This window comes from Nothobranchius furzeri, chromosome 8 (genome assembly GCF_043380555.1).
Source record: "Nothobranchius furzeri strain GRZ-AD chromosome 8, NfurGRZ-RIMD1, whole genome shotgun sequence".
Classification (NCBI taxonomy): Eukaryota; Metazoa; Chordata; class Actinopteri; order Cyprinodontiformes; family Nothobranchiidae; genus Nothobranchius; species Nothobranchius furzeri.
The window spans coordinates 67,086,832-67,111,718 of record NC_091748.1 but is presented as its reverse complement, the minus strand read 5'-3'; the positions used below and the strand labels follow the sequence as shown (position 1 = coordinate 67,111,718).

General features: G+C 42.7%; 1 protein-coding gene across 2 annotated transcripts in view; it reads right to left on the bottom strand.

The window, feature by feature from the left end:
- Positions 1-24,887, bottom strand: part of adamts10 (ADAM metallopeptidase with thrombospondin type 1 motif, 10) — a 45,264-nt gene that overhangs the window by 5,589 nt on the left and 14,788 nt on the right. For both annotated transcript variants that reach the window (XM_054752161.2, XM_054752162.2), the window contains exons 8-17: positions 24,652-24,695; positions 22,559-22,664; positions 19,686-19,832; positions 18,070-18,211; positions 17,316-17,423; positions 15,517-15,662; positions 13,016-13,079; positions 12,782-12,884; positions 6,210-6,343; positions 4,625-4,748 (exon numbers count right to left, since the gene is read on the bottom strand). In XM_054752161.2, coding sequence (XP_054608136.1) covers positions 4,625-4,748; positions 6,210-6,343; positions 12,782-12,884; positions 13,016-13,079; positions 15,517-15,662; positions 17,316-17,423; positions 18,070-18,211; positions 19,686-19,832; positions 22,559-22,664; positions 24,652-24,695 — 1,118 coding nt within the window. The remainder of the gene's footprint in view (positions 1-4,624; positions 4,749-6,209; positions 6,344-12,781; positions 12,885-13,015; positions 13,080-15,516; positions 15,663-17,315; positions 17,424-18,069; positions 18,212-19,685; positions 19,833-22,558; positions 22,665-24,651; positions 24,696-24,887) is intronic.

The following is a 24,887-nucleotide window of genomic DNA, read 5'->3' as shown; positions in this document are numbered from 1 at the left end:
TTTTGGTGCTGCCATCCAGCCAGCAGGCCAGGTGCTGCAGCACCATAAATAACTTCAGCTCACTAGAGGAAGACAGAATAAATATGACCTCTTTCCACACCCTACTACTTTCTTCTACAATCTGCTCTTTAACTGTATTATTTTCTGCAATTTCAGCTGTTAACTTTATTTTCTCTCTAAGTGTTTTTCTCCCCAGAAGAAGCTACAATGATGTTCTGCTGAGCTGTGGTGGCCTCATGGAGGGGGCCATCGTCTAGCACACTGCTGCTAACCACTTAAACATTCTCCCTCTCCTGATAATAACTTTTTGCTTTCCTTGACGTTGGATGTGCTACTATTAGTTATCCGTTTAATTATAGATTCACTAGGATAAATACAATAAAGTTTATCCCTCACCAAATAGGATATTTACTAATAAATCACAATGTAACAGTAGACACATTACTTGTCCGTGTGTGTGTGTGTGTGTGTGTGTGTGTGTGCGCGTGCACCTGCTCTGTCTTCTTGATCCCCAGTGAGTCATGGAGGATGGCTGCTTATACTGAGCCAGGATCCTCTGGAGGTTTCTTCCTGTTAAAAGGGAGTTTTCCTCTCCACTGTCGCTATATGCTTGCTTAGTATGAGGATTGCTGTAAAGTCACTGACACTAATCAGTGACTTGATGCAATTTGCTGGGTTCCTTATATAGGAAACCTTATTTCTGATTGGCTTAATGAACTGACCTGAATTGGAATGTTTATTATGTGAAGTGCCTTGAGACGACTCTTGTCGTGATTTGGCGCTATATAAATAAACTTGAATTGAATTGAATTAAAAAGGCTGAGCTGTGGTCTAACTCCTTCCACTGACATTTTGGTTGCAAACGCTTTGTGGAGCTTTGAGAGGAGTAACTAAGCCTGGATTGAACGTGTTTAGTGTGAGATGCTTCAAAAGTGTTGGAGATTAAGCTTTAAAGATAGGAAGCTGTAGCCATTTGAGTCAGAGAGAGTTTAGAAATGAAACTTACAGAGATCAGGGCACAAAAAGTGACCAACCCCATCAAAACTCCAATCATTCATTCTCCTTAGATGGCATAAACTCCTAAAGAAGTACATTTATTTATTTTACAATGCAGCATGAGTGGCTTGGCTTTGACCCGAGGTCATAAAACTCTCCCTGTAGGGATAATGTTATCACTTAGTATGAATGAGTTAAATGTTACAGGCTTCAGGAGTGATCTTGTGATTTGCAGTAAAAACCTTTAAATAATAATAAGTTATGAGTGATGAAAGGACGATAAAAAGGTTTTTGCTTAAACAGCTTTGACAGGACAAATTTCTACACAGTGAATCAAGAATCAGATTACTGTACTGACAGAAATAATCTAGAATATGACATTTGTATTGTTTATTGTCACGTTTACTATCTTCCCTTCTGGCCTTTACCTACAAAACAGACCGTGTGCCATGTGAGTCCAAACACACGTGTGGGACAAACTAAACAGAGCCACACATGTCTAAACTGCCCCAGAGTCCCGCGAGAGGTCAAACTCTCCAGAGGGAGCCTTTAAATCACCGACGCAGACAGGGGAGGAGAAAGTGTTGGCAGCAGGCTTCAGGAGTTTAAAGAAATCAAAAGCTTGCTGTAGACATGACTGAGTGATTCTTCTGGTCATAAATCTGCCTGAGACCAGCATAAGCCTTTGGTTCTGTGTCTGGAGTTTGACTTTGGTTCTAGACGAGGACATGCTGGGCACTAGTGACCGAGCCCGAGGACTTTACTCTAAAGTTTAAAGTACTTTCTACTCGGTATAACAAGCGCTTGTGGTCCCATGTTTACATCAGCGCCATTTTCATCAATGCGTGTGACTAAAAACGGAAAGAAAACCACTAGACTGGTTCCTCAGAAAGGAATCACAGCCGCGTGTTTGAGAATAAACACAAACTTCTAAATACTTTGTGTGCTTAAAAAAAGAAAAGTGGTGGTCAGTAATTACTACAAGAGATTCTGGAATTATGTGGGATAAGTCTTTGGCTTTATGAGAAGCAGAGGGATTTAGCCTGTAGGTTCTGATTAGGTTTGTTTTCACGATAAAAACGGTTTTCTAAAGATTTGTCTCATAAATTGTTCTAAAGCAACACTAAAGAGTTTTTAACACTTTCAGCTATTGCTTTCAAACTGGTTTCAGTGGTTCTTAAACCAGAAACATGAGTAACTTCACATAGGACAGCACTCTGCTGCCCCCTGCTGACCAGAACCTGAGCGTAACAGTTTATGGCTCAGGTAGACTTGAGCTGGTTTTCCATTAGCACCGCTCAGAGTAACTCGGACCAGTACAGCTTGGCCCAACCACAGTTTCCACGGGCACAGTTCACTACCTGGCAAGGCTGAGTCAGGCCGGCATCATGGCTCTGGCCACTGATTGGCTAGAGGGCGGAGCCACTGGTTGCTTCAGTGTTTTCTGCCCTTGCCTCGCTGCCTGCAGCCATTTCCTGGTTCGGAGTTTGACAAAAAGCCATAAAACTGAGCAACTCCACCATTTTTCATCCGAGCTGCGTTTCTGTGGAGCACACAGATCACCTTGCACTGTTACACACCCCACTTCCTCCCCCGCGCCTATAAGGGATGCAGCCACCTTCAGTCATTGAGTTGGCATGGAAAAACAACTAATAATAATAATATAATACATTTTATTTAAAAGCGCCTTTCAGAACACCCAAGGTCACTTGACAGAAAACACGTAATAAAATACAATAAAACAGTAATAAAACCCAAACAAGAAAAAAAAACAGAGAGAAACAGTTCAATAAAATCAGAGGTTGTAAGCAGATTTAAACATATGTGTTTTGAGTTTTGTTTTGAAAACGGTAAAACTGTCGATGTTCCTGATGTCTGGGGGACGTGAGTTCCAGAGACGAGGAGCAGAGCGGCTGAAAGCTCTGCTCCTCATGGTAGCGAGACGGGCAGAAGGAACCGCAAGGTGGATGGAAGAAGAAGATCTGAGTGAATGGGATGGGGTGTGAATACTTATAAGGTCTGAGATATATGGAGGAGAGAGGTTGTGGATTGCTTTGAAGGTATGGAGGAGAATTTTGAAGATGGACCTGAATTTAACTGGGAGCCAGTGAAGCTGCTGGAGAACCGGGTGATGTGGTGAAAGGAAGGGGTTCTGGTGATAATACGGGCTGCTGAATTCTGGACCAGTTGCAGTTTATGAAGGAGTTTGTTGGGGAGACCATAAAGAAGTGAATTGCAATAGTCGAGACGGGAGGTGACGAGGCTGTGGACGAGAATGGCGGCAGTGTGAGGGGTAAGGGAGGGGCGGAGACGGTTTATGGAACGTAGATGGAAGTATGCTGACTGAATTATGTTATTACATATTACATACATACATACATACATAAATATATATACATACATACATATATATATATATATATGTATATATACACATATATATAGATATATATGTATATAGATAGATATAGATAGATATGTATATATATATATATATATATATATATATATATATATATATATATATATATATATATATATTAATCAATACTTTATTAATCCCAGAGGGAAATTAGAGTTTCAGTACACACAATTCAGGGATCAGACATACATGGGCAAGACACATGACAAGAATTGGTGACTGTGGTCATTCGCAACCCCGAGTCGCGCTACCTTATATATATATATATATATATATATATATATATATATATAATTTTTTATCAAATACAGGCCATTTGCCATTTTTTTCAGTTCGCCAAACATTAATGTGAATAAAAAAGAAGTAAAAGTTTAATCTTTTGTTGGCGTTATGGCGGAGACTGTGTACGTAAGTGAGTAATGTTTTGGAGAAACAAAGAGCTAAAGATCCGCTGCTCTTCCACATCGAGAGGACCCATCGAGAAGGGGCTCGGGCATCTGGTCAGGATGCTTCCTGGACGCCTCCCTGGTGCACGCCTTTCCGAGCACGCCCAATCGGGATGGGACCTAAAGGAAGACCCAGGACATGCCACAGGGACTATTTTTCTCGGCTGATCAGGGAACAACTTATTCCCCCGGAGAAGCTGGCCCAAGAGACTGGGGAGAGGGAAGTCCGGGCCTCTCTGCTCTTAGGCTGCTGCCCCCGCGACCCGACCCCGGATTAGCGGAGGAAAATGGATGAATGGGATGGTTGAGCAGCGGAAAACATTTAATGCTGCTTTAACCAAAAAGCAAAAATCACATGATTACAATACTATAAAAAGCCACAGCCAAACCCACATGTCATCTGCACCCAAACTGATAGATTTTTAACATTTTTTAAATCCAGCTATAACTGCAGGTATTTTGTCCCCTCTGAAGAATCGTGGAAGGGGGTGACTGGTGTTGACACTTGGCAGAGAGCCTCTGGAGTCAGTATTGTGGACAGAAAAGGAGCAAGAAAAAGGACCTCAAACCACACTGGTTGTTTTTTAAACATTTCTAGGCTCCATCATCATCCGGATCGTTGTTCTAATTCTACATGAAGCATTTTTATTTTATATGCAAGACCTTGTGTATTTTTGCATGTTTACCAACAAACCTTTAAAATAAAACAAACGTGTTTTATTTTATAAAACACATCTCTAATCAGTAACCGGTTCTCTACCTCCATCAGGCAGCGAGTCGTTGAAGACTCCCTCCACGTAGACACAGCTGCTCCCATCGCCCCCACAGGTCCGGCAGCGGTCCTCACGCACGTCCGAGCCGAGCACGCGATCACAACCTACGTGCTGCAAGAAGGGAGAAAGGATTTGAGCTGCAGGGGGTCATCCGGGGTCACGAGCAGAAGGGGCACACAGTCAGCAAGCGGGAGGTGTCAGAGGGCCACGCTGACGAATTACCTCCTAATGTCTTCCAGACCGTTTTATAAAAACACAGAAATATCAGATGGAAAGTCCAGATGTGTTTTCTGATCCTGCGCAGACATAATGCTCTTTGTTTGCTAAACTCATAGCTGTCGACATAAATAAATATCATGATGAGCGAAGCAGGTGGTTTCACTCAAAACTCTTTAACAGGGATGCAAACCTAAACAAATGTGTAAAAGCTGAATGGCAGCTGCTCCTATTCTCATTTATTCACAGAGCAGCTGCTTATTATAGAGAGGAATAATAAAGGTGTGATTTTTTTTCTCTCCTGCTGTCAGCGGCTTTTATTTGATAGCAGCTAAACAGGAAGTGAGCGACGAGACGAGTTACGGGTCAGGACTGGAACCCGGGCCAGATGTGAACAGCATCTGTACTCTGGGTCAGTTCAGATTAGTTGAATTATCGTCTAAATTGCAAAGATAAGACTCTGACTGCGGCTGAATTTAGCTGCTATGCTGCTGATGAAGACAAAAACAAAAGATTAAAGCGATAAACAGCGCAAGAGATGTTCTAGCGAGAGAGAGAGGGGAGGAGTAGCTGGATCGCACACAGAACAAATCTAAGTAAAAGTAGAGACACGAAACGAGTCAGAAAGTTTTTAAAAAAAGAGATAATAAGAGTGTAGGGAATGAAATCCAGGCTGCCGCACAGACAGACTAACAGCTGAGCTGGAGGGTCACTGAGTTCCTGCAGACCAGAGCAGCGCAGAGCGAAAGAAAAAGGAAGAAGAAGAGAAAAAAAAGAGGCCTGTTGATAAACAAAACTCTTTTTAAACATTTCAGTTAACCTCATTTTAAACCTCTGAGGAGAAAAGAGGCTTAAAACGACACATGCTGAAGAATAAGAAGCTAAATGTATTTTTCTGTTGAAAGTTTCTTCTTTTTGAGTAGAGCTGAAGTGCGAAATGCTGCCGGACTCGACTGTGAAACATGTGAGCTGTTCACTATAAGTCTACAACAAACGGGTCACGTGAGTGTCAGACGGGCTCGGCGGACTGTTTCTGAGCTCCAGGTGGTCTCCCGCTCATCAGAGATGTTTTGTTCTCAGTGACAGCCAATTAGGAGTCCGAATCTCCAACGGGAATCTGAGTCTGCTGCCAAAGTTACGACAGTTTATCAGCCGCAGCAGCTGATTCTGATGAGCAACACCAGCCAGCATGTAAACGAGCCATCTGCGGCTGCATGGACTCTCCGGAGCGAGCATAAACAAAGCTATTCAAGGTGAATGCAATCTTCTGTTAATCCAGTCTAAACTGTCTCCTCACATCTAATGGTTTTACTTGAATCGTGCACTTGGACTGATGCATGTAAACAAAAAACTCACTTTACACTCTCCATTCACACACACATCCAGGGAGTCGTCTCGACACGGCGTGCCGTCCACCACGGCGGGAGCGCGCTCCGTGTAGAAGTTGTATCCTTCTGCAAGGCAGTTGAGAGAGCAGGGCTTCACGCCACCTACACACACACACACACACACGCACGCACACACACACACACACACACACACACACACACACACACACACACACACACACACACACACACACACACAGAGTTGAAAGCATGATGCAAATAGGCTAATATGCTAAACTTCAGCAAACTCTGGCACAGATTTGAAGGATGCAAAAGTTTCTCCAAAGGCCCACGGTGCTAAATGTGCCAGACATGTTTGCATGTTGGACACTGACTCTTGCATGTACTGCACATCCTAAAAGGCCAAACGAGAGAGCAAAACCTCTGCAGGGGACTGAGAAGTATTCTTTTGTGACAATAAAAAAAAGGACAAGCAGCTGAGTGTGATTATGTCTCTGCTTTTTATCTAGGATGTGTGCATGCAGACACAAAACCACAGGCCTTTACTTGAGGGGATGCATCAACATCAAACTACACAATAGAGATATTTAAAAAAACACTTAGAAGAGAAAAATATAAACGATGTGCCACAAACATCATGTCAAAGTTAAGAGAAACTTCCTTTTTTATTGTTTCTCAAATGATTTGTGTTGAAGAAGAAAGTACAGAGTGTGCTGCAAGAGAAAGTGAGTGGCCAAACTTCCCTACAGTACAGCGTTTAGATTATGGAAAACCACAGTTTCCGTGGTGCAGTTTTGGCAGGGTGGCCTTAGCTTTCAGTTGTGCTGTCTGGAGTGATGGCTGAAAACGGGGAGCAGCTCTTTTGACTAAAAAGAAGAAAACCTGCAGCATGATTTATTTTATTTGGGGGTGAATATGCAGAAGAATTTTGTTCTGTTTCCTACGTCCAGACAGAAATGGGACGGAACAATGGTGAACAAAATAAAGCAAGGATGGAACGATGTCATTAGTGAGAAGAGGAAAGGAAGAACACAACGATTCTCCACTGAATGTTATGGAGCGGAGGACAGTGAACAGGCTGTGGAGTACAGAGGACACGCTGGACGCTGTTCTTTGGCCTTTAAGATTTTGGGCACGTTTCCCATTTTAACATCTGCAAGGGATTTGTGCTGGATAATCAGCTGACCTGTTGAAAAGAACACTTGTTGCCTGTAATGGGAATTACTCTGCTGAAATTCTCTGCAAGTCATTATGTTCTCACAGCGCTCAATTAAATGCAGTCATGTTGCTGCAGCTATTTATCTTTCATGTCCAGTTTCAGCATCTAGTGTGCATCAGAAACAAGGAATTCCTGCAAGGAATTCTGGGATGTGTGACTCTCTGCAGCCAGCATCTGGACGCCAGACTGGAGGGAGAGTCTGCCGCTTTCAGTCCAATCTTCAAACACACACGAGCAGGCACAACTTCACTTTTAATCCAATTTTAGATCAATTTATTTATGTAGCACCGTTTTCAAACAAAAGTCGTCTCAGGGAGATTGGAACGGGAAAGTTTTAGTTCTGTCACAAACAGTCCAATTCTGCACTTATAAGGATATTTTACTGACTTACATTTGTTCAAACTAAACCCGACCTTACTCATATTTCTCTTCTATTTTCAAACCTTTAGTTTAGTTTTCTACTAGTTTTCTTCAATTTTCCATAAGTTATATTCATATAATCAAAATATCTGATCACTCGTGTTTATTTTCTGAAAATCCTGAGTTGTACTTTTTTTTTTAAAAAAAAGCAAGTGATGGAGAATAAATATAGATGTCTAAATAAGGCAACAGAGCTCCGCCTCGTCAGGACGCATGATGTTTGAGAAAAAAAACTGCATAAATTAATTAAGTATGTAAAGTTAAACCATTTTGTAGAAGAAAATCTGATGTTTCATTTCAAGTTGCACAATTAAGAATGGCTTAGTAAATGCTGCACTTCATTACAAAAGTACAAAAATATAATATATGAAGTCAACATATCCGAAAGTTACCCTAGAAAGAGTTGGAAACTGTTCTTTAAGCCTCTGTATAGACCCTTTTACTACCTACGTCATCCAAAGTTGCGTGCGCAGCCTGGCAACGAGAGTGAAGGCTTCCTCATTCACACTCGATACTAAAACAGCGTTTTAAACCCTTTGTTTTGAAGTTCTGAGCACATAAAAATGTCAGGTTGTTGCGTGTATGGATGCCAGAATCGCTTCTCTTCCAGCAGTGGACTGAAACTTTACAGAATTCCGAAGGAAGCACATCCATTTCAACAAAATCGGAGGCGTCTGTGGCTGCAGGCCATCAAAAGGGTTGATGAAACCTGGACTGAAAACACGATCCGAAATGCTCGAGTTTGTAGCGCCCATTTTATATCAGGTAAGGTAATTATGTACTAAGGTTACATATAAATTCATACGCTTTATTTCATGCTTCAAATTAACATTTCATTCTAATTCATCTGTATTTTCCCACTGCATATTAGTATAAACTGTATTTCTCTAAAATTAACACGATTGTACTCTGAGCACGCTAAAAAAAAGAAACCTATGCTATACTCACCCTGCCATGCAGGTACAGTTGGCTGTGAAGACGTAGTTCTCTGGTTTGTTTACTATGACCCAAGCCTCGTACATAGCAGTCTTGTGTCCTTGTCTTTGGCTAGGAAGGACTTCTGCCTTCAGGACGCAAAACTCAGAGTCTATGTCGTGATATTTTACTTTCTGTACGTGGCCACAGACAACATAGTTGTATGCATCTAACGATTTGTATGCCCGTAGCTTCTCACGTGTGTACTTACTGGGCCTCTCCACTAAAAACGTATATATATCGGGCCACTGGATTTCTGGCCACGCACCTACATCTTCCACCCATTCCGTAATGCCACAGGGATCCGGAAGTCTGTTGCCATTCGTTAAAGTGAGTTTAATAATATAACATTCAAGATTTGCCGATGATAACCCCGCAGCGTAGCTTGATAAAACCTGACACAACGCCATTCTCTGTTGCCAAGCTGCTTCTCGCTGACGTCATATTGTTTACAAACAGTAAAAGGGTCTATAGGATAATAAACTTTGGTGGGGCTCACAATGGCCAAGAAGCAGAGGTGTCAAAAGCTTTTATATTCATTATTTAGATTAAATACTTCTGAAGAAACTGAGGTGTCAAGTGCTTAACTCAAGTAAAAGTTTCAAAAGTACTGGATTCAAAACTATTTAACGAACTCAAGTAAAAATAACGTAAATTGTCATTAAGGACAAACGCTTAAGCTGCACCACACCTCCAAAAACATTTTTACTAGAAGCCATATTGGCATTAATGTGAAGGTAGACAAACTTGGGGTCATTGAGATTGTGTGTGTGCACAAATGAGGAAGTAAGTGTCCGGCAATCCAATTTCTATGCACCAGGGTGGGAGTGGAGGGGCAGGATTGTTCAACTGTTTGTTTACCTGGTGTTTGCGGACAAACAAGGATAAGGACAAGGTTGGCAAGTTGTGAATCTATCCTGCATTCATTCATAGTCTGGAAATTTCCAGAACATCCCAGACTGTGAGTGGCGCTCCAGCATAATTCTTTGCTGATTTTCTCTCATCCACTAAAGACATTAGCAGTGGCTCAGGTTAGCATTAGCTGTAGCTCAGGCTAGCATAACGTTGCGTTCGATTTGTCATCAGAACTCCCAATTCCTGAATTCTGAAGATGAAAAATCAAATGAAACACCCTCCAAAGTCGGACTTCCCAGTCGGAAACTTGGAAGAATTTCAGAAGTCTGACCTCCACATCCAAAATGGCAGCTCTCCGTCCAGCAACAGCAAGTTTTGGTTGAAATATGTTTATTTTACAAGACACACTTATAAGAGTGAGTTAAAAAGCAATGTTACATGTAGCGCTTACAACTAAAGCTTCTCTCTTCAAGTATTTTTTGAAGATGAGCTTTTGGGCTCATGATCATGACGTTATCACCGTCGCAGCCGCCGAGTCCTTACTTGTTGTTTGTTACTACTGTAAACAGCGAGCTCTGTCTCGTTTTTGCGGCTTTAATTAATCTATTGTTCATTTGATCTGTTATTTTATACAACTCTAGTAAATCGTTGCTGTGTTGTGGAGTGCAACGCGTGATTGCCAGGGGGCTAAAGATGGACAATGGGCTAATTCTTCACCATTTTCCTGCTTGGAGGAACAGCCACAGGACCAAATAACAAACATAAAGTCTCGTCGACTTGCTTGGATCACAGCTATAAGGCGGCAAACATCACCTTCTGGAGTATTTTCATTCTCGTGAGATACAGATGGTGTACTTTTTTTATACATGATTTCTTTCCTTCAAATGCGACAGGCACACACAACACACACACACACACACAAATTGGTAAGCTAATGCGGGAGCACTGACATACAACACAACTTCTCCAGCTACACTTCTATGGGATAGCCTTTTAGACTGTTTTACTAGAAAAACCAGCAAATGAAACGTTTACTTCTTATCCGGACATTTACATCAGCTCACACTACAAACAAAAAAGCAGAAAATGTTCGTTATGCAGAGCTGCGGCAGCAACAAGTTGTCGTCGTTGCTCCAGTCTTGGGTCTATCGTATGGATCCAAACCATTTATTATGCTGATTTTGTCCATGTACCAGTTCCTGACGTCTTTAATTAACGTACCCCTGTATATTCTGCATCCTGTTTGGGATTTTAACATGTTGTTTAACCCTCCCACTGTCCTAATGGGTGTGACCCCGTGAGGAAAGTTGACCATTGAGCAGGGTTGATGGTCCATGTGGCAGAGGTGAGGAGTGAGCACCACCTCACCCCTGCCACATGGACCTCAAGGGATCAACCATCAATCCTGCTCAATGGTCAACTTTCCTTGTGGGGTCACCCATAAAGACAGTGGGAGGGTTAATACTTTCTTTCACCCAAATCTGCTTCTTCTCTGTGACATACTGTTTGGTTTCACGGTTTGTTTACACTTGTAAGGCTGCCAGCATGTCTGCGCATATCTCAGAATGCTATGCATAATCACGTCTGATCACAAGCCCTATTAGTCATCTGTGTTCATTGAGAACTAACAAAATAACTGTTTTTGAGGGCGTTGCCATATTGGAATCCCGACCTATCTGACTATGACAACCAGAACACTGTGACTTAATAACGGCCTGATGATCACTGGATTTCTCCTGATTGGAGTGGGAGGATATCTGGTTTTCTGGAAATGTGGGAAGACGGGAGCGATTGGAGGGCGACCCGCACCCACGGAAAGCACCGTCCGTGTGGAGACTTCACAGACTGGGACGTTACTCAAGGTGAATCGTAAGCTGGACAATGTTCTAGCTGCGATACCGGTATTAGTGCGCAAAATGGATGTCATCTCAGAATATATAAAACGGGAAGTTTAAAAACCAAAATTGGATTCACTGAAGGACTGGAAATGATCAGTTTAAAGACTGAAGGCAGAGAGGAAAATTATCTCAGCCTGACCCAAACAACGTCTTGTTATCCGAATCTGACGCCCGAGCAGCCTTGAGAGGCTAGCAACAAACCCCCACGAAGGAATGCAGACAGATGCTGTACGTGCACACTCCTTAACGAAAATAACAGCTGAGACAGTCCCTTGTGTGTGTGTGTGTGTGTGTGTGTGTGTGTGTGTGTGTGTGTGTGTGTGTGTGTGTGTGTGTGTGTGTGTGTGTGTGTGTGTGTGGCCCGGAGGACAGAGGACAGGAGAACGCACAGCTAATTAATTAAATAATTTGGTTCTGTACCTTTCTCTTCAGCACAGCCGACAAAGGTTTAAGATGTGTCAGTCCTGCATGCTCAGATCATTCCCTTCCCTTGCTTGAAAAATTGTTCCAAAATGAAAGTTGAACCCACATTTTTTTTATCTGTGAATTGAATGCCGTTCGGCGAGTCTCAAATAAAAATGTGGGCATCTTACTGTAAAAAAATATATCATTAATGTAAAAAAGAAACTCTAAAACAACTATGTCACATCCAGAATCAAATCCGGGTCTTCTGCACGAAAGCCCGCAGTCTTATTAGATATTCTTGATGACAGCTGAAACAACGTTCAAAGAACGGTTCGGAGGGCTATGCCTGAGCGTGAACGCGCATGAAGCAGCCTGCACGACCCGAGCATCTCTCTTTTTCTGTGATTTTACAGAAAAACAGGCAATCACAGTAAAAATGCCAAGGCTCATTCTACAGGACCAGGGCATTGCAGGAGAATGTATGAAGAAGAAATTTATTATTTCTACACATGTTTTGGCTGTCAAACTTCCATAATGCCCCTTTAATTGTTTTCTTTTGTTTAAAAAATAAAAAAACATATATTAGATAATGAATGAAATGAGAACAAAAAACAAAAAACATATATAAAAAAAAGTGTCTTTACTTTTGGTATTTTGACTCATCCAGTTTTGTTTCACATGGTTTTAAATGTGGAACGTCTTTTTCTACATCTCCAGTGTCTTGTAAATAATCTGCTGACAAGTACAGCAACACAGGCGACAAAACTCAAACAAACAACAAAACACACAACAGAAATCCACACTCACCTCCTCTGTAAGGTTTCCAGGAGTAAAACTTTCCCCGGAAAGGAATGTTGTCAAAGTCCGAGCACTGGATCTCTCTGAAGTCCCTGGAGCCTGCAGGACACTCCTATGAATCACAAATGATGTTACATGCATGCAGCTTCTACATATACTCAGAATGCACAACGTAGTATTGACATTTTCTCACTGGCTTGCTCAGGAGAATTGGTAATGTAAGTGAAGCATAACAAAACTCACGTCAATGTTACAGGATCTGAAGCGCTTTCTTTCCCCCAGACAATACTTTCCACCGATGGTTGGTCTGCAGGGCCAAACGATTAAAAACATGTTTAGTTTGACTATATAAAACATTCATCACATCACCACAAAACCACCTCAGACTCCAGCTTCCTGGGGCTTTCAAGCCTCTTCATCAGCAACAAAACAGCATCTCCGGGTTAAAAAAATATACAGCCGAGAGGTTTCTGACAGATAGAATGGGAGGAAACTTCTGGCTTGGGATTTGGGTCAGTCTATTCTCTTATAATAAGTTCAAGATGAGGCGTCTGCTGACAGCAACTCAAAAGATTAGTTGTTCTGCAAACATTTAGACTGCTGCTGCATGCAAGAAGGCCTTTAGTTTAAAAACCCTCTGTGTGGAGTTTGCAGAAGAAGGTTTTTGTTACATATTTATACTCTTATGTCAAAAAAATCTGAATCTAAAGAGTTCATTTTCAGCCTCTTGTTGTCCTGTTTGCTCAGGCGCTGCTGGATTTATGGAGTGATTATTTAGACTGGATGAGTAGCTGCTACTGTGCTGCAGTAAATTAATGCCATGTAATAAATGTCAGCTTACAGCTGAGCATCTCGTTCAAGCTGTTCATGTAATAAATAAAAGAACAAAGAGATTCTGAGAAGATAAATTTGGCTAAAATGAAACTTAAGTCTTGTGATATTACAAATTCAATCATTTATGTCTTTATCAGAGCATTTACAGGAACATGAATTAATGTTTGGGCTCCCAGAAGGGAATTTTCAAAAGTGAATTCTACACTATTTCAATTAAAAAAACCACTGCTTATGCACGGCTGCACGCAGTTTCTGCTGTTTCAATCACACCTGTAATAAAAATGAACTTGTCATCTGTTGTATAATTGCTTTATATAAGTTATTGATCACTACTGTTTGTCAATCACACCTATCATGAGGATGTAATCAAGGGTAATCATGGTAGAGCCGAACATAATGTGATCATGAGGATGTAATCAAGGGTAATCATGGTGGAGGTGTGCAGCTTTGCACGCACATCAGTGGATGTATAAGGAGCAGAGCAGAGCTCAGGTTGTTAGAGCTGCTTGAAGGATTCTACCTGACAAGGTTCATGGATTACATGTGTTCAGTTCTTCACCTATCATGGATTACGTTTTCTAACTGGGGTGTTCAGCTCTCCACCCATAAGCAACGGTAAGAGAACTGTTTTGTTCATGATTGATAACTTGTATAAATGCCGGTTGAATAAAGCCTTGTTGTTCATCTGATATTCAAGTTGTGTTTCATTGTTTCTGGCGTCGACTTGACAACGATCCTGATTAAATAAATATAAAGTCTAAAAAGAGACTTTGAGTCTTTTAAGGTAATTAAAATAAAATAAAACATTTTATTGTAGAACAACACCTGTCCTAGAAATGTGCTCAGGTGTTTCTGGATTGCATCCCACCGCCCACACACCCACTTTCTACCATAAATGATCATGCAAACTACTTTATGAATGTCCTGCATACACATAAACCTGCTGATCAGCGGCATTTCACAGGTAACTATGACAACCGAGGCTTTGGGGAGTGATGTAGGTACAGAAAAGGTGTTTTATTGCTTTCGAGTGGCACCGTGCTGTTACAGCAGGGAGCTGTGAAGCAATCACGGCAGAAAAAAGAAACAACCATCTATTTAAAAAGTGGTCAGATGAGGCAAAGAGGAAGATGGCAAAAATAATTGATTCCACCTAAAGCAGCTGCATCATTGTGCTCAGGGGCCGTTGAGATATTCCAGATTTAAGGAGAACATTTTTACAAAAATATTTTATTTATTCCACAAATTAACTTTAGTCCCTCAAAAAGTGAAGTGGAATGGTGTCGCACAACCAGACAGTTTTATAGTACACACCTCGACTACAACCTACCCATCTTTTATCCCAATTTCCTGTGGCCTTTCAAAATAAAATGCAACCAAATTCGACAATACTGAAATTTTTCACTACATTCAATGGTTAATCCCTCAAAACCTGTCTGGTTGTGCGACCCCATTCCACCTCAGTTCTATAGTGCATACCCTCGACTACAGCCTCCCCATCTTTTATCCCTATCTGATGTGGCATTTCAAAATAAAATGCTACCAAGTTTGACAGTGATGGCATTTTTCACTACATTCAATAGTGAATTACTCAGGACATTTTATTCCACATATCAAACAAATATCAGCCTGCCTGATAGCTAGTTCTGGCTGGAACGGGCAAGTTTAAGGAAACCAACTGCACTGGTGCCTATTGTGCTGTGGTTAAAAGTTTTTGTTTGTAATTTTTTTAATTCCAGATATAATTATTGTAGAGATTATGTTTTTCTTAATAAATCACAAAGTTTGTGTAAAAATTCACACGTGGTTTTCAGACCCCGTTTTGTGCGAAAGGAGGCCCCTGGACTTCTACTGTGATTGCAAATGGTAAAAAAAAAAAAAGGTCAAACTTTGTTTAAAGTGATCTGTACCTTGGGCTGTCACAGTGTCGGACAGAGGAGGAGACTCCACCCCCACAGGTCCGGCTGCACTCCCCCCACGGTGACCACAGACCCCACCCTCCATCCACACCCTCCGGACGAGTCCCGTAAGCCACACACACTTTCTTAAAACACCACTGCAACATAGAAATGCACATAAAGTAACAGCATACAGAAAATAATGGATCGTTTTTAGACAATATGATAAAAATACATCTTAATTTTTATTTGTAAATAAGCTAAACTGAACATTTGTTATGCTTCAACTATAATTTTAAGCGGATATATTTCCTTTTAAATGATTTATGCTATACTTTTGTGCACGTGAATTTTACCCTCAGCACCTTCCTCCTCACCAGGAGGAGCTCACATCACACACCTCCATCAACCCTACACATCCATGAGGCAGATGTGAGAAAGCTATTCAAAACTCTGAATGAGTGGAAAGCGCCCGGCCCTGATGGTGTGTCTCCGGCCTCTAAAGCACTGTGCTGAAGAGCTGGCCCCGGTGTTTACGGGCATTTTCAACTCCTCACTAGAGGCATCTCATGTGCCCACCTGCTTGAAGATGTCCACCATGGTCCCTATCCCCAGGAAACCAAGGATCACTGGACTCACTGACTACAGACCTGTAGTTCAGACATCTGCGGTCATGAAGTCATTTGAGTACCTGGTTCTCCCCCACCTCAAGACCACCACAACCCCCCTCCTGGACCCCCTGCAGTTTGCCTACAGAGCCAACCGGTTTGTGGATGATGCCATCAACATTGCTCTACACTTCATCCTGCACCATCCGGACTCCCCAGGTACCTACGCCAGGATCCTGTTCTTGGATTTCAGCTCTGCCTTAAACAGAATCCTCCCAGACCTCCAAGACAAACTGTCCCAGATGAATGTGCCTCGCCCAATCTACAGGTGGATCACTGACTTCCTGAAGCAGCAAGTGAGGCTGGGGAAGAACGTCTCTGACCTGCGGACGGACCATCAGCACCGGTTCCCCTCAGGGTTGTGTTCTCTCCCCTCTGCTCTTCTCTCTGTACACCAACATACACCTAAAGCTGTTTTCATGTTCAAATGTTTTGCATTAAATGATCGCTAAATGACCCCCACTTGGATAACGCCTTTCAGAGACAGAGGACTCCAAAGTGCTTTACACTACAGTGTATATACATGAGATTTCCACAGCAAAATGACAATAAAGGTTCCATATCAAGTATATGATAAAATATTATTGTTAGCACTACTGAGATGTCCTTTATCTTAAATACGAGTTGTTTTGTCAGCCTGAATCTATTCCCGGAAATGCAACGATTCAATTCAGTGAAACTCCGCCCACTCTTATCACTAGTTTTTCACACCCTGGGTGTATTTTTATTGGTTGTTTGCAGTCGGGAGGCGTACATTTTCAAGCAGTGCTTGAAGGCCGTTGGAGGCTGTCTTTGGTCACGAGGGTGCTGAATAAGCTGTCGCTTGGCCGGTCAAACCGGATGGCCACAGACTTGCAAAATACCCTCTTGTTCACCAATTTTTGACACAACTCTGTTAACAAGGGATTTATGTAGGATGGCAGAAAAATGTACAGTAAGCCTCGAGCATAACTCCACCCACACTGTTTCAAAAACGCACCCAATGGATTGTGGGAACTGCGCTAAGGCAGTGACTGACAGCACCAGCCCCACAGCACTGTGACTCATAAAACTCAAGTTGACTTTGTGGTTTTGTAAACTTAAAATTAAGGGTGAGCGATTTAGAAAAAGTATTATTTTCCAAATATTATAAAAAGATCATACCCCCTTCTCTATGGTGTTGGTCTGACAGATGGTTCCCTCTGCAGCAGGAATGCTGGTGGTGATGCAGCGGTTGCTCTTACTCATGCACCAAAGTTCACTGCAGACTTCCTGTGCATGTTCACCAGAAGAAAATAAATTCATTCACAAGAGAAACAAGAAGAACAGGTCATGATACTGCTTTTCTTCTACATGATAAGCATAGATAAGAGCAGAAACCATCGCTCACCTTCAGCTTGCCTCCCCTTTAACAGCGATGCCCCAACACACGGGGTCATGTTTTATTGTGTACATATGCTGACTATATACCATGGATAATATTGAGTCTATAAAGCAGTTTGCTGTTCCAGATGTCCGATCCCTCTGAGGTTGTTGGCCTTGTAAAACTTGACCATGCAATAAAAAGAACGCTATTCTACAAAAGTATTGCAAGATGTGCTGCATCACGGATTTGTTGGAGAGAGATGGAGCAGCGTGAGTCAACAGCGAGTGGCTGAAAACACCAGGAGACTGAGTGTATCTGAGTGGAAGAATAATCAGTGAGACCAAGTTTCAAACAGATGTGAGCTGAAACGTGAAGGTGCAAAGTGTTGGCTTGGATCTGCATCCTTCTGCTTCCTGCACTGGTGCAGAGATGCTTGTGAATTTTTGTTACTTTTTATATACTCTGTCATTTTGGCAGAGGGTTGTGTGCAAAGATTTGGTTACAAGTGGGCTGTAAATAAATTCAAAAGATGGATAAAGTCTCTGTGCTCACCGCATATTTACACTGTCGAGATCTGATGCCGCACTGGAAGCGACACTGCTCGTCGGCATCGTAGGTTTGACCCGGCGCCGTGGTGGGATACACAAACTCCTGCTTTGGAGGCACATTGTTCAGACAGGAGCCCATACCTGAACTAACAGAGCAGAAAAAGAAGAAGAAAATCTAAAATCATGCTCATGTTTCAGTCTTTACACATTCTGTGAAAGTGGATTTTCCTGATCCATCCATCCATCCATCCATCCATCCATCCATCCATCCGCAGCCTAAAGCAGAGAGACCTACATGGGCCAGTTCCTCCGGGGGAATCCTAAGGTGTTCCCTGGCCAGCCGAGAAACATTAGCCACTTACACAGTAGCATCGGCTCCACTCCACTGTGCCCGCTTGCACACCCCAGCCTGGCCGCGTTCGTTCCACACTGCTTTAGGAATATGGACGTGATTGAGCACATGGGCGGTCTGTGGTCTTTGATGTCATCAGCGCATCTCCGAGCACGTTGGCGGGGCGATAGAGCGCAAAGAAGTCCGCGGTGTTTCAAGTCGGCCCTTAAAACACACTTTTTCAGTATTGCCTTCAGTCAAAGGCTCATTAACGTCACAGCATCCAGAATGAAAATGAATCGCACATGCGGAGTATTGGCAGATAGTATGGCTAATACTATCTGCCAATCAGAGGCTCCCTCTAATGGTACGCGTGATTTTGAGCCGGCCAGTCAGCCGGCAGTGGGTGTGTCTGCCAGACTGCCTCGGGAAAAGGGCTGAAATGAAGTCTGGTTGCGCATGGGAAAACGAGAACACGCCCAACTCGGTCCAGACAGAATGGAGCTGATGCTAGTGTGTAATTGCCAATAGTCCCTCCCGCATGTCCTGGGTCTTCCTTTAGGTCTTCTCCCAGTTGGACATGTCCGGAAAACCTCACCAGGGAGGCATCCAGGAGGCATCCTGACTAGATGCTCGAGCCACCTCAACTGGCTCCTCTCCATGTGAAGAAGCAGTGGGTCTACTCCAAGCTCCTCCTAGATTACCAAGCTTCTCATCCTATCTCAAAGGGAAAGCCTAATTTCAACCACTTATGTCTGCAATATCATTCTTTCAGTCACTTCCCAAAACTTTTGACCAGGTGTGGACTGGGACCAACAACTGGCCCTGGCATTTTTACGGCCCGTTGGTCCTCATAGCGGGCCCACTGGGACAGTGCCAGAATGCCAGATAGGCCAGTCCACCTGTGACCATTGATGAGGGTTAGAACATGTCAACCCATAAATTGAGAGCTTTGCCTTCCAACTCAGCTGTCCTCACCACGAGAGATCGGTACTATGCCCACATCACTGCAGACAAAGCACCAATCCACCTATCAGTCTCATGATCCATCATTCCCTCTCTTTTAAACAAGACCCTGAGATGCTGAAACTCCTCTACTTGAGGCAGGATCTCGTCCTTGATCTGGAGAAGGTTCCTACACTTTTCGTAATACAAAAATATATCTAAAAATGCATGCAAAACATTTCTCTGATGATCAAAAAATGTTCTAACGGACTGTTTTTCTCTCCCAAACTCAATTAGCTATTTTTTGTGGGACTTCAGAAATCTGATTGGCTGGCTTGACTCACTCCAGGAAGCTGGTGATGTAATCCCGGCTGCAGGCGGACCAGATGAACGGGTTTGTCTTCATGGTGATGTGGTCAGCCATCAGCTTGGCCGTCTCCTGGCTGCGTGGTCCACAAGCGTTGCCCATGCCATCATGGTTCATCCCAAATCTAAAAGCCCATGATGATAAAACACTTTGAGGCCATGTGGAAAGGTAAAAACCCCTACAGCAGCAAAGAGGGCAGCAGAACATGGGTTCCTTTGGGCAACCAAGAGGGATCGAACCAACAGAAGCATGTTAGAAAATCTAGTTCTCTATGGAACATCAAACTAAGTACTAAGTTACACTTTACAGCTACTTTCTAAACATATATGAAGAAACTGGGCAGGCTTAGTAAAAACATTTAGCAAAATTCCAGGTGAACATTTTGGGAAATACAAGGCTAAAATATAAATCCAGTAACTGGAGCATGGAACAGAACCAGAGCAGCTTTAGCTCAGGTAGACAGGCGATCATCCTTTAACCTGATGATGTGTAGTTTGATCTCAAGCCCTTGAACTCCAAAAGGCAAAAAGACACTTAACAGTACAACTGGACCTCTGATATGTTCATTGATGTCTGAGTGAGGAGGGCAGAAAAAATAAATGACCCATACTTTAATGTTGGTTGGTTCAGAAACCCTGTGACAGTTTTACGATAATCGTCCCGCTTCAGCACACAGATGTTCTTTATATTTCCTGAAAAATTCCGCTTCACATTGCTACCCTTCTTTGAGACGGATAACATTTACATCTGAGTCTCAGATTTTATCCAGCTGATTCAACAAAGAGCTTGGTTGGGCCACATTTTAGTGGACTGTCCTGCAGAACATCTGAAAAAAGCAGCAGAACCCAACAGAACCCGGAGAATGTGGTTCCTGCGTTTGTAAGAAAGGATGAGTGGCAACCACAAAGTCAGGACTGTGATACTATGCAATACTGTATGAGGGATTCTCAAAGTCAGACAACATAAAAATTCACAAAGGAGGAACTAAAAGAGAAGAAAATTGCTCTCACAAACATTCGGAGATCAACTGCTCGGGAGATTAAAAAAAAACATATAGAATTTGTTCTGCGGGGAAAATGTCACCAATTCTAGTGAGATCACATGAGTCAAAATCTGAAGATAAAGCTGAAATTTTCAGGAAATCATCACCACATCTGTTGCTGAGGCCCTCAGTTATCAACCTTACTTACAAAGAGATCAATCAATCAATCAATCAAAGCTTTATTTATAACGCGCCTTTAGAATGTGTGTATAATCCTGATCTCCCTGTCAGGGAGCCCAAGGCGCTGTACACAGCACATGAGAAATGTAAATCACAATGAATAAATAGATAATAAAAGCAATTAAAATAGTGCAAAAAGGGTTAAAACATTGGGATCTGTGCATATTTCGTACGAGTCAGCTAGAAAAAGTCTCGTGCGTAGAACCGATTCTATGCATTGTGTGGTATTTACTAATTTGTACTTGTGCATATAAATGTTCCTACATATAAGAACCGCTCTGACCATGCGTACGAACAGCAGCTAGTGGTAAAACAGGGGAACCGCAGTACTGAAGGTCTCAGTCGTCCACACACGCTCCTCATCCATGAAGTATTTTTCACTCAATTATACATAAAAATAATTATGTCGGCTGATTGGTGCTAAAACCAATAAGAGACATGTGACCGACAGGAATCTGACATTATATCATGGCTGTTATGTGTTGGAGGATTTGGCAGAGCGTGCACTCTGGAGGGAACGCGTCCTCCGTGAGCGCACCATTCTCTCCGTAGGAGATTCTTCTTCTGCCATGCTGTGATTTGGGACCTATTGTGGAGCGACAGATAAACCGCACAAATCTGATCCCAGTCCATATTCTATTTTACCTTAGAACCTCCTCAGAGCCTCCCGATCATACACGCCGCGTTGTCAAGGTAACCAGACTGAATGACGGCTCAGAAGAGGCTGCACTCTCAGACAACATTTCCAAATAAAACTAACTCCAAACAGAACGACTCCTTAAAGGTAAATGACAACCCGTTACTCTACAATTGATCATATTCAGTTTTTTATTTGTTCCTGACAGGAACCTCTCCTCTGTCCTGATTCCCTTTATAACCTCTGCAGCTTGTTTGGTTCGTTTGCACTTCAGCTGCCAGCTCGATCTTGCAGTCAATTGTCTTTTTGGGGGGAATTCCCTCATGTGCTGAGGACATAGCATGCCCAAATATGATAAATTGAGTGTGTTTCCGTATGTAAATGACTGACAACGGACACGAGCTGTGTACCTGAGGAACGCACAGGTGGAATTGACATCAGACGATCGAAGAGGAACATGCGTCCAAGTAGCCACCGCATGTTTCATAGATCAGGATTTTACACACATTCTAAATTTTATTCGTAGGAAGAATATAGGGCAGGTTCTACGAACAATTGAAAATGAGGGTCCATGTTGCACACATGAATGAATAGTCAGTGTGTTTTGTTGCGGGTTTTATTCCATCTTTGGCTGTTAACACAGACGAGAGCGCAATGAGCAGCGTCTTCTCCAACAGTCAAACAGCACTGAATTAACCGTTGAACCGTTTAACACTTAACATAAACATTCACATCCTTAGCTTGACCTTAAAACAAGTCAGATACAGCTCACTCCTTTCAAGCACACAACATTTATAGCAGCATCAGTGACTTCACCCTGACATCAGCTGAGGATGACAGGATGGAACCTCACATTTATCACATACTGTAACACCACTGAATCTGGTTCTCCTGACACGCACGCTGCTTCGAAGGTGGTTTGGTTTTTGTCTCGTTATCATGAATGCATGCTGCAGTTTCTCTACACTTGCTAAAGGTGTGTGTTACGTACGTGTGTCCGATCTCGTGGGCGATGGTGAAGGCTGTTCCCAGGCCGATGTCCTCATTGATGCTGCAGCTCCTCTCTGGTTCACACATCCCTCCAACTGGAGCCAGACCTGAAACACACGCACGCACGCACACAAACACATGAACGTTCGCACAACACCACACACAAGCATGCAAACAAACACACACACACCACACAAATAGGTTACATAAATGGAAAATTATAAATAAAACATGTATACTTGTGTCCATCATGTACAAGGAATTGGCACAAACTGAGACAGAGTGGAGAAGAAAAATCTGCAGTCTTTGCACATCAAAGAAATTATGTTTATATGTCACTGTTTTGAAGAGCAGATTGAGTTCTAGAATAAAAAATAGGTATTTCCTAAAGTTGATGACACTTAAGTCCATGTTTTTCTTTAACCTGCAAGTTTTGCTTGCTTTTAGCAACCCCTAGTGTTTGTTTGTAGAAGCGAAACCAAAACCTCCTTGACGTGCGTTCGTCTTTTTAACACCTTAATCTAAAAGCTAAAACGTCTCCCAGCGTTCCTAAGTGTTCATCACCAAATTAAACACATTAGCTGTGTACATGCTCTAAAACCAAGCCCCCATAATGCTGGTATGAAATTGAAGCCAACACGGAAGTGACAAAAATTGCAGTTCCACCCTCATCCACAAGGGGCTGGTGTCAGAAGCGAGCAAATCCTCATTGACTCCCATGTTAAAAATGTCAATTTCACAGCAGAAATAAACATGTTTACAGCCTGGTACCAAAACATGTTTTTGGTTTAATAGATCTAGTTTAAACTCATTACAACTCTGAGGGGGGTGAATTTTTGTCACTCTTCTGTTTAAGTGTATTAAATGTCTAAAATTCTGAATAATTAATGAGCATCAGACCCACGTAACTGCAGAGGGAAAAGCCTTAGCCTGAGCCTAGGCCTCGCCTGAAAACTGTTCCACCATTTTCAGTCCCTCAACTTAGACCATTAGTTGAAGCGTTTGTGCGTTCCTTTTTGGATATTATTTGTGCAACTGCTGGACAAAATGACTTGCTGTGGCATTATTTGCTCTAATAGTGCGCCCAAGGAGTCTCCACTTCACTTTTTTTGGTAAGTAGAATTATGTTTATGTATATGAGATCACTGCCGCTCTTGCACTAGCTGAACTTAGATTTGAACGTGTACTGTTTAACGCTACATTTTAGAAAATGGGTTGAAATAGAACATGTTGGTGGAGCTGTGTTCCGACTATCGGTAAGGTCCCCTCCCCGCAGCTCGATCTCTGATCGCCGCGGCGCCTGTCTGCTGCGCGGGCTGCTGGCTTGTGGAGCTCTCGGATGGAAACCTATGTTTTCTACCTGGTTCTCCCCAGCAGCAGCTCGGCACATCTCTGATCGCAGCGGCGCTTGTCTGCTGCGCGGCTGCCGGCTTGTGGAGCTCTCGGGAGACCTCTGTGTTCCACCCGGTTTTACCCAGCGGTGACTCAGAAGCTCCGGTGTTGTGCACAGTTAACTCCCGTTGTAGCTAGGTAGCTACCTCCGTTAGCTTAGCTCCCACCCTTGTAGCTAGCTTAGCTTGTAGCTACATCGCTTCAGTTCGACGGGTGTCGTCATTTGATCCCAGCCTCACAGCCCCACCCTCAGCTCCACCTCTCTTCCCTGTTTTGGAGTTGTCTGGGCTTGATGGCACCTGTGACACGGTCAAAATGGCGGTGGTGGCCACCTCCCATTTTGGCTTAAAAACTTATTATTGGAGTCAACGGAAACAAATTGTCCAGTATATATGTCGATGTCTAAAACATGCAGGAAACGTGCTGAAGCCAGACAGCAGCGCCAGGTTGGTCAGCTCAATTTTTCTAAGTTCCAACAGACTGGACCGGCAACTGTGATGTTGTAAGGGCGATATTCTGGCCACAGGGGGCGATAGGGGCTGGGTGGGCTTTTATTAACCCTAAAGGGTCATTTTAGCACATACTGGCTCAAGAAAATGATTTAACGATATGAAAAAGTTGCAACGTATCCCTTTAAGAGGCAGAATCTGTCTTATGCTGGTTGGGTCATTCATAACGTGTGTTTCTGAGCGTGAATGTTACCTAGAGTTTCACATGGCTTGTTCTTTTGGATGCAGATGTCGTACCTGTCAAAAAATAAAGAGGAAAAATTCTATAATTTTAAAGCATTTCATTTAGCATCACCCCAGATTAGGTTTTGGAAATTAAAATAAGCAAATCATTTAAGATCATGTCATACAGTTTATGCCAGTGGACCGCACAGACTACGGCTTTAAGAGAACAACAGGCAGAAACCAGAATCTCTGAGGTGCCGTCTG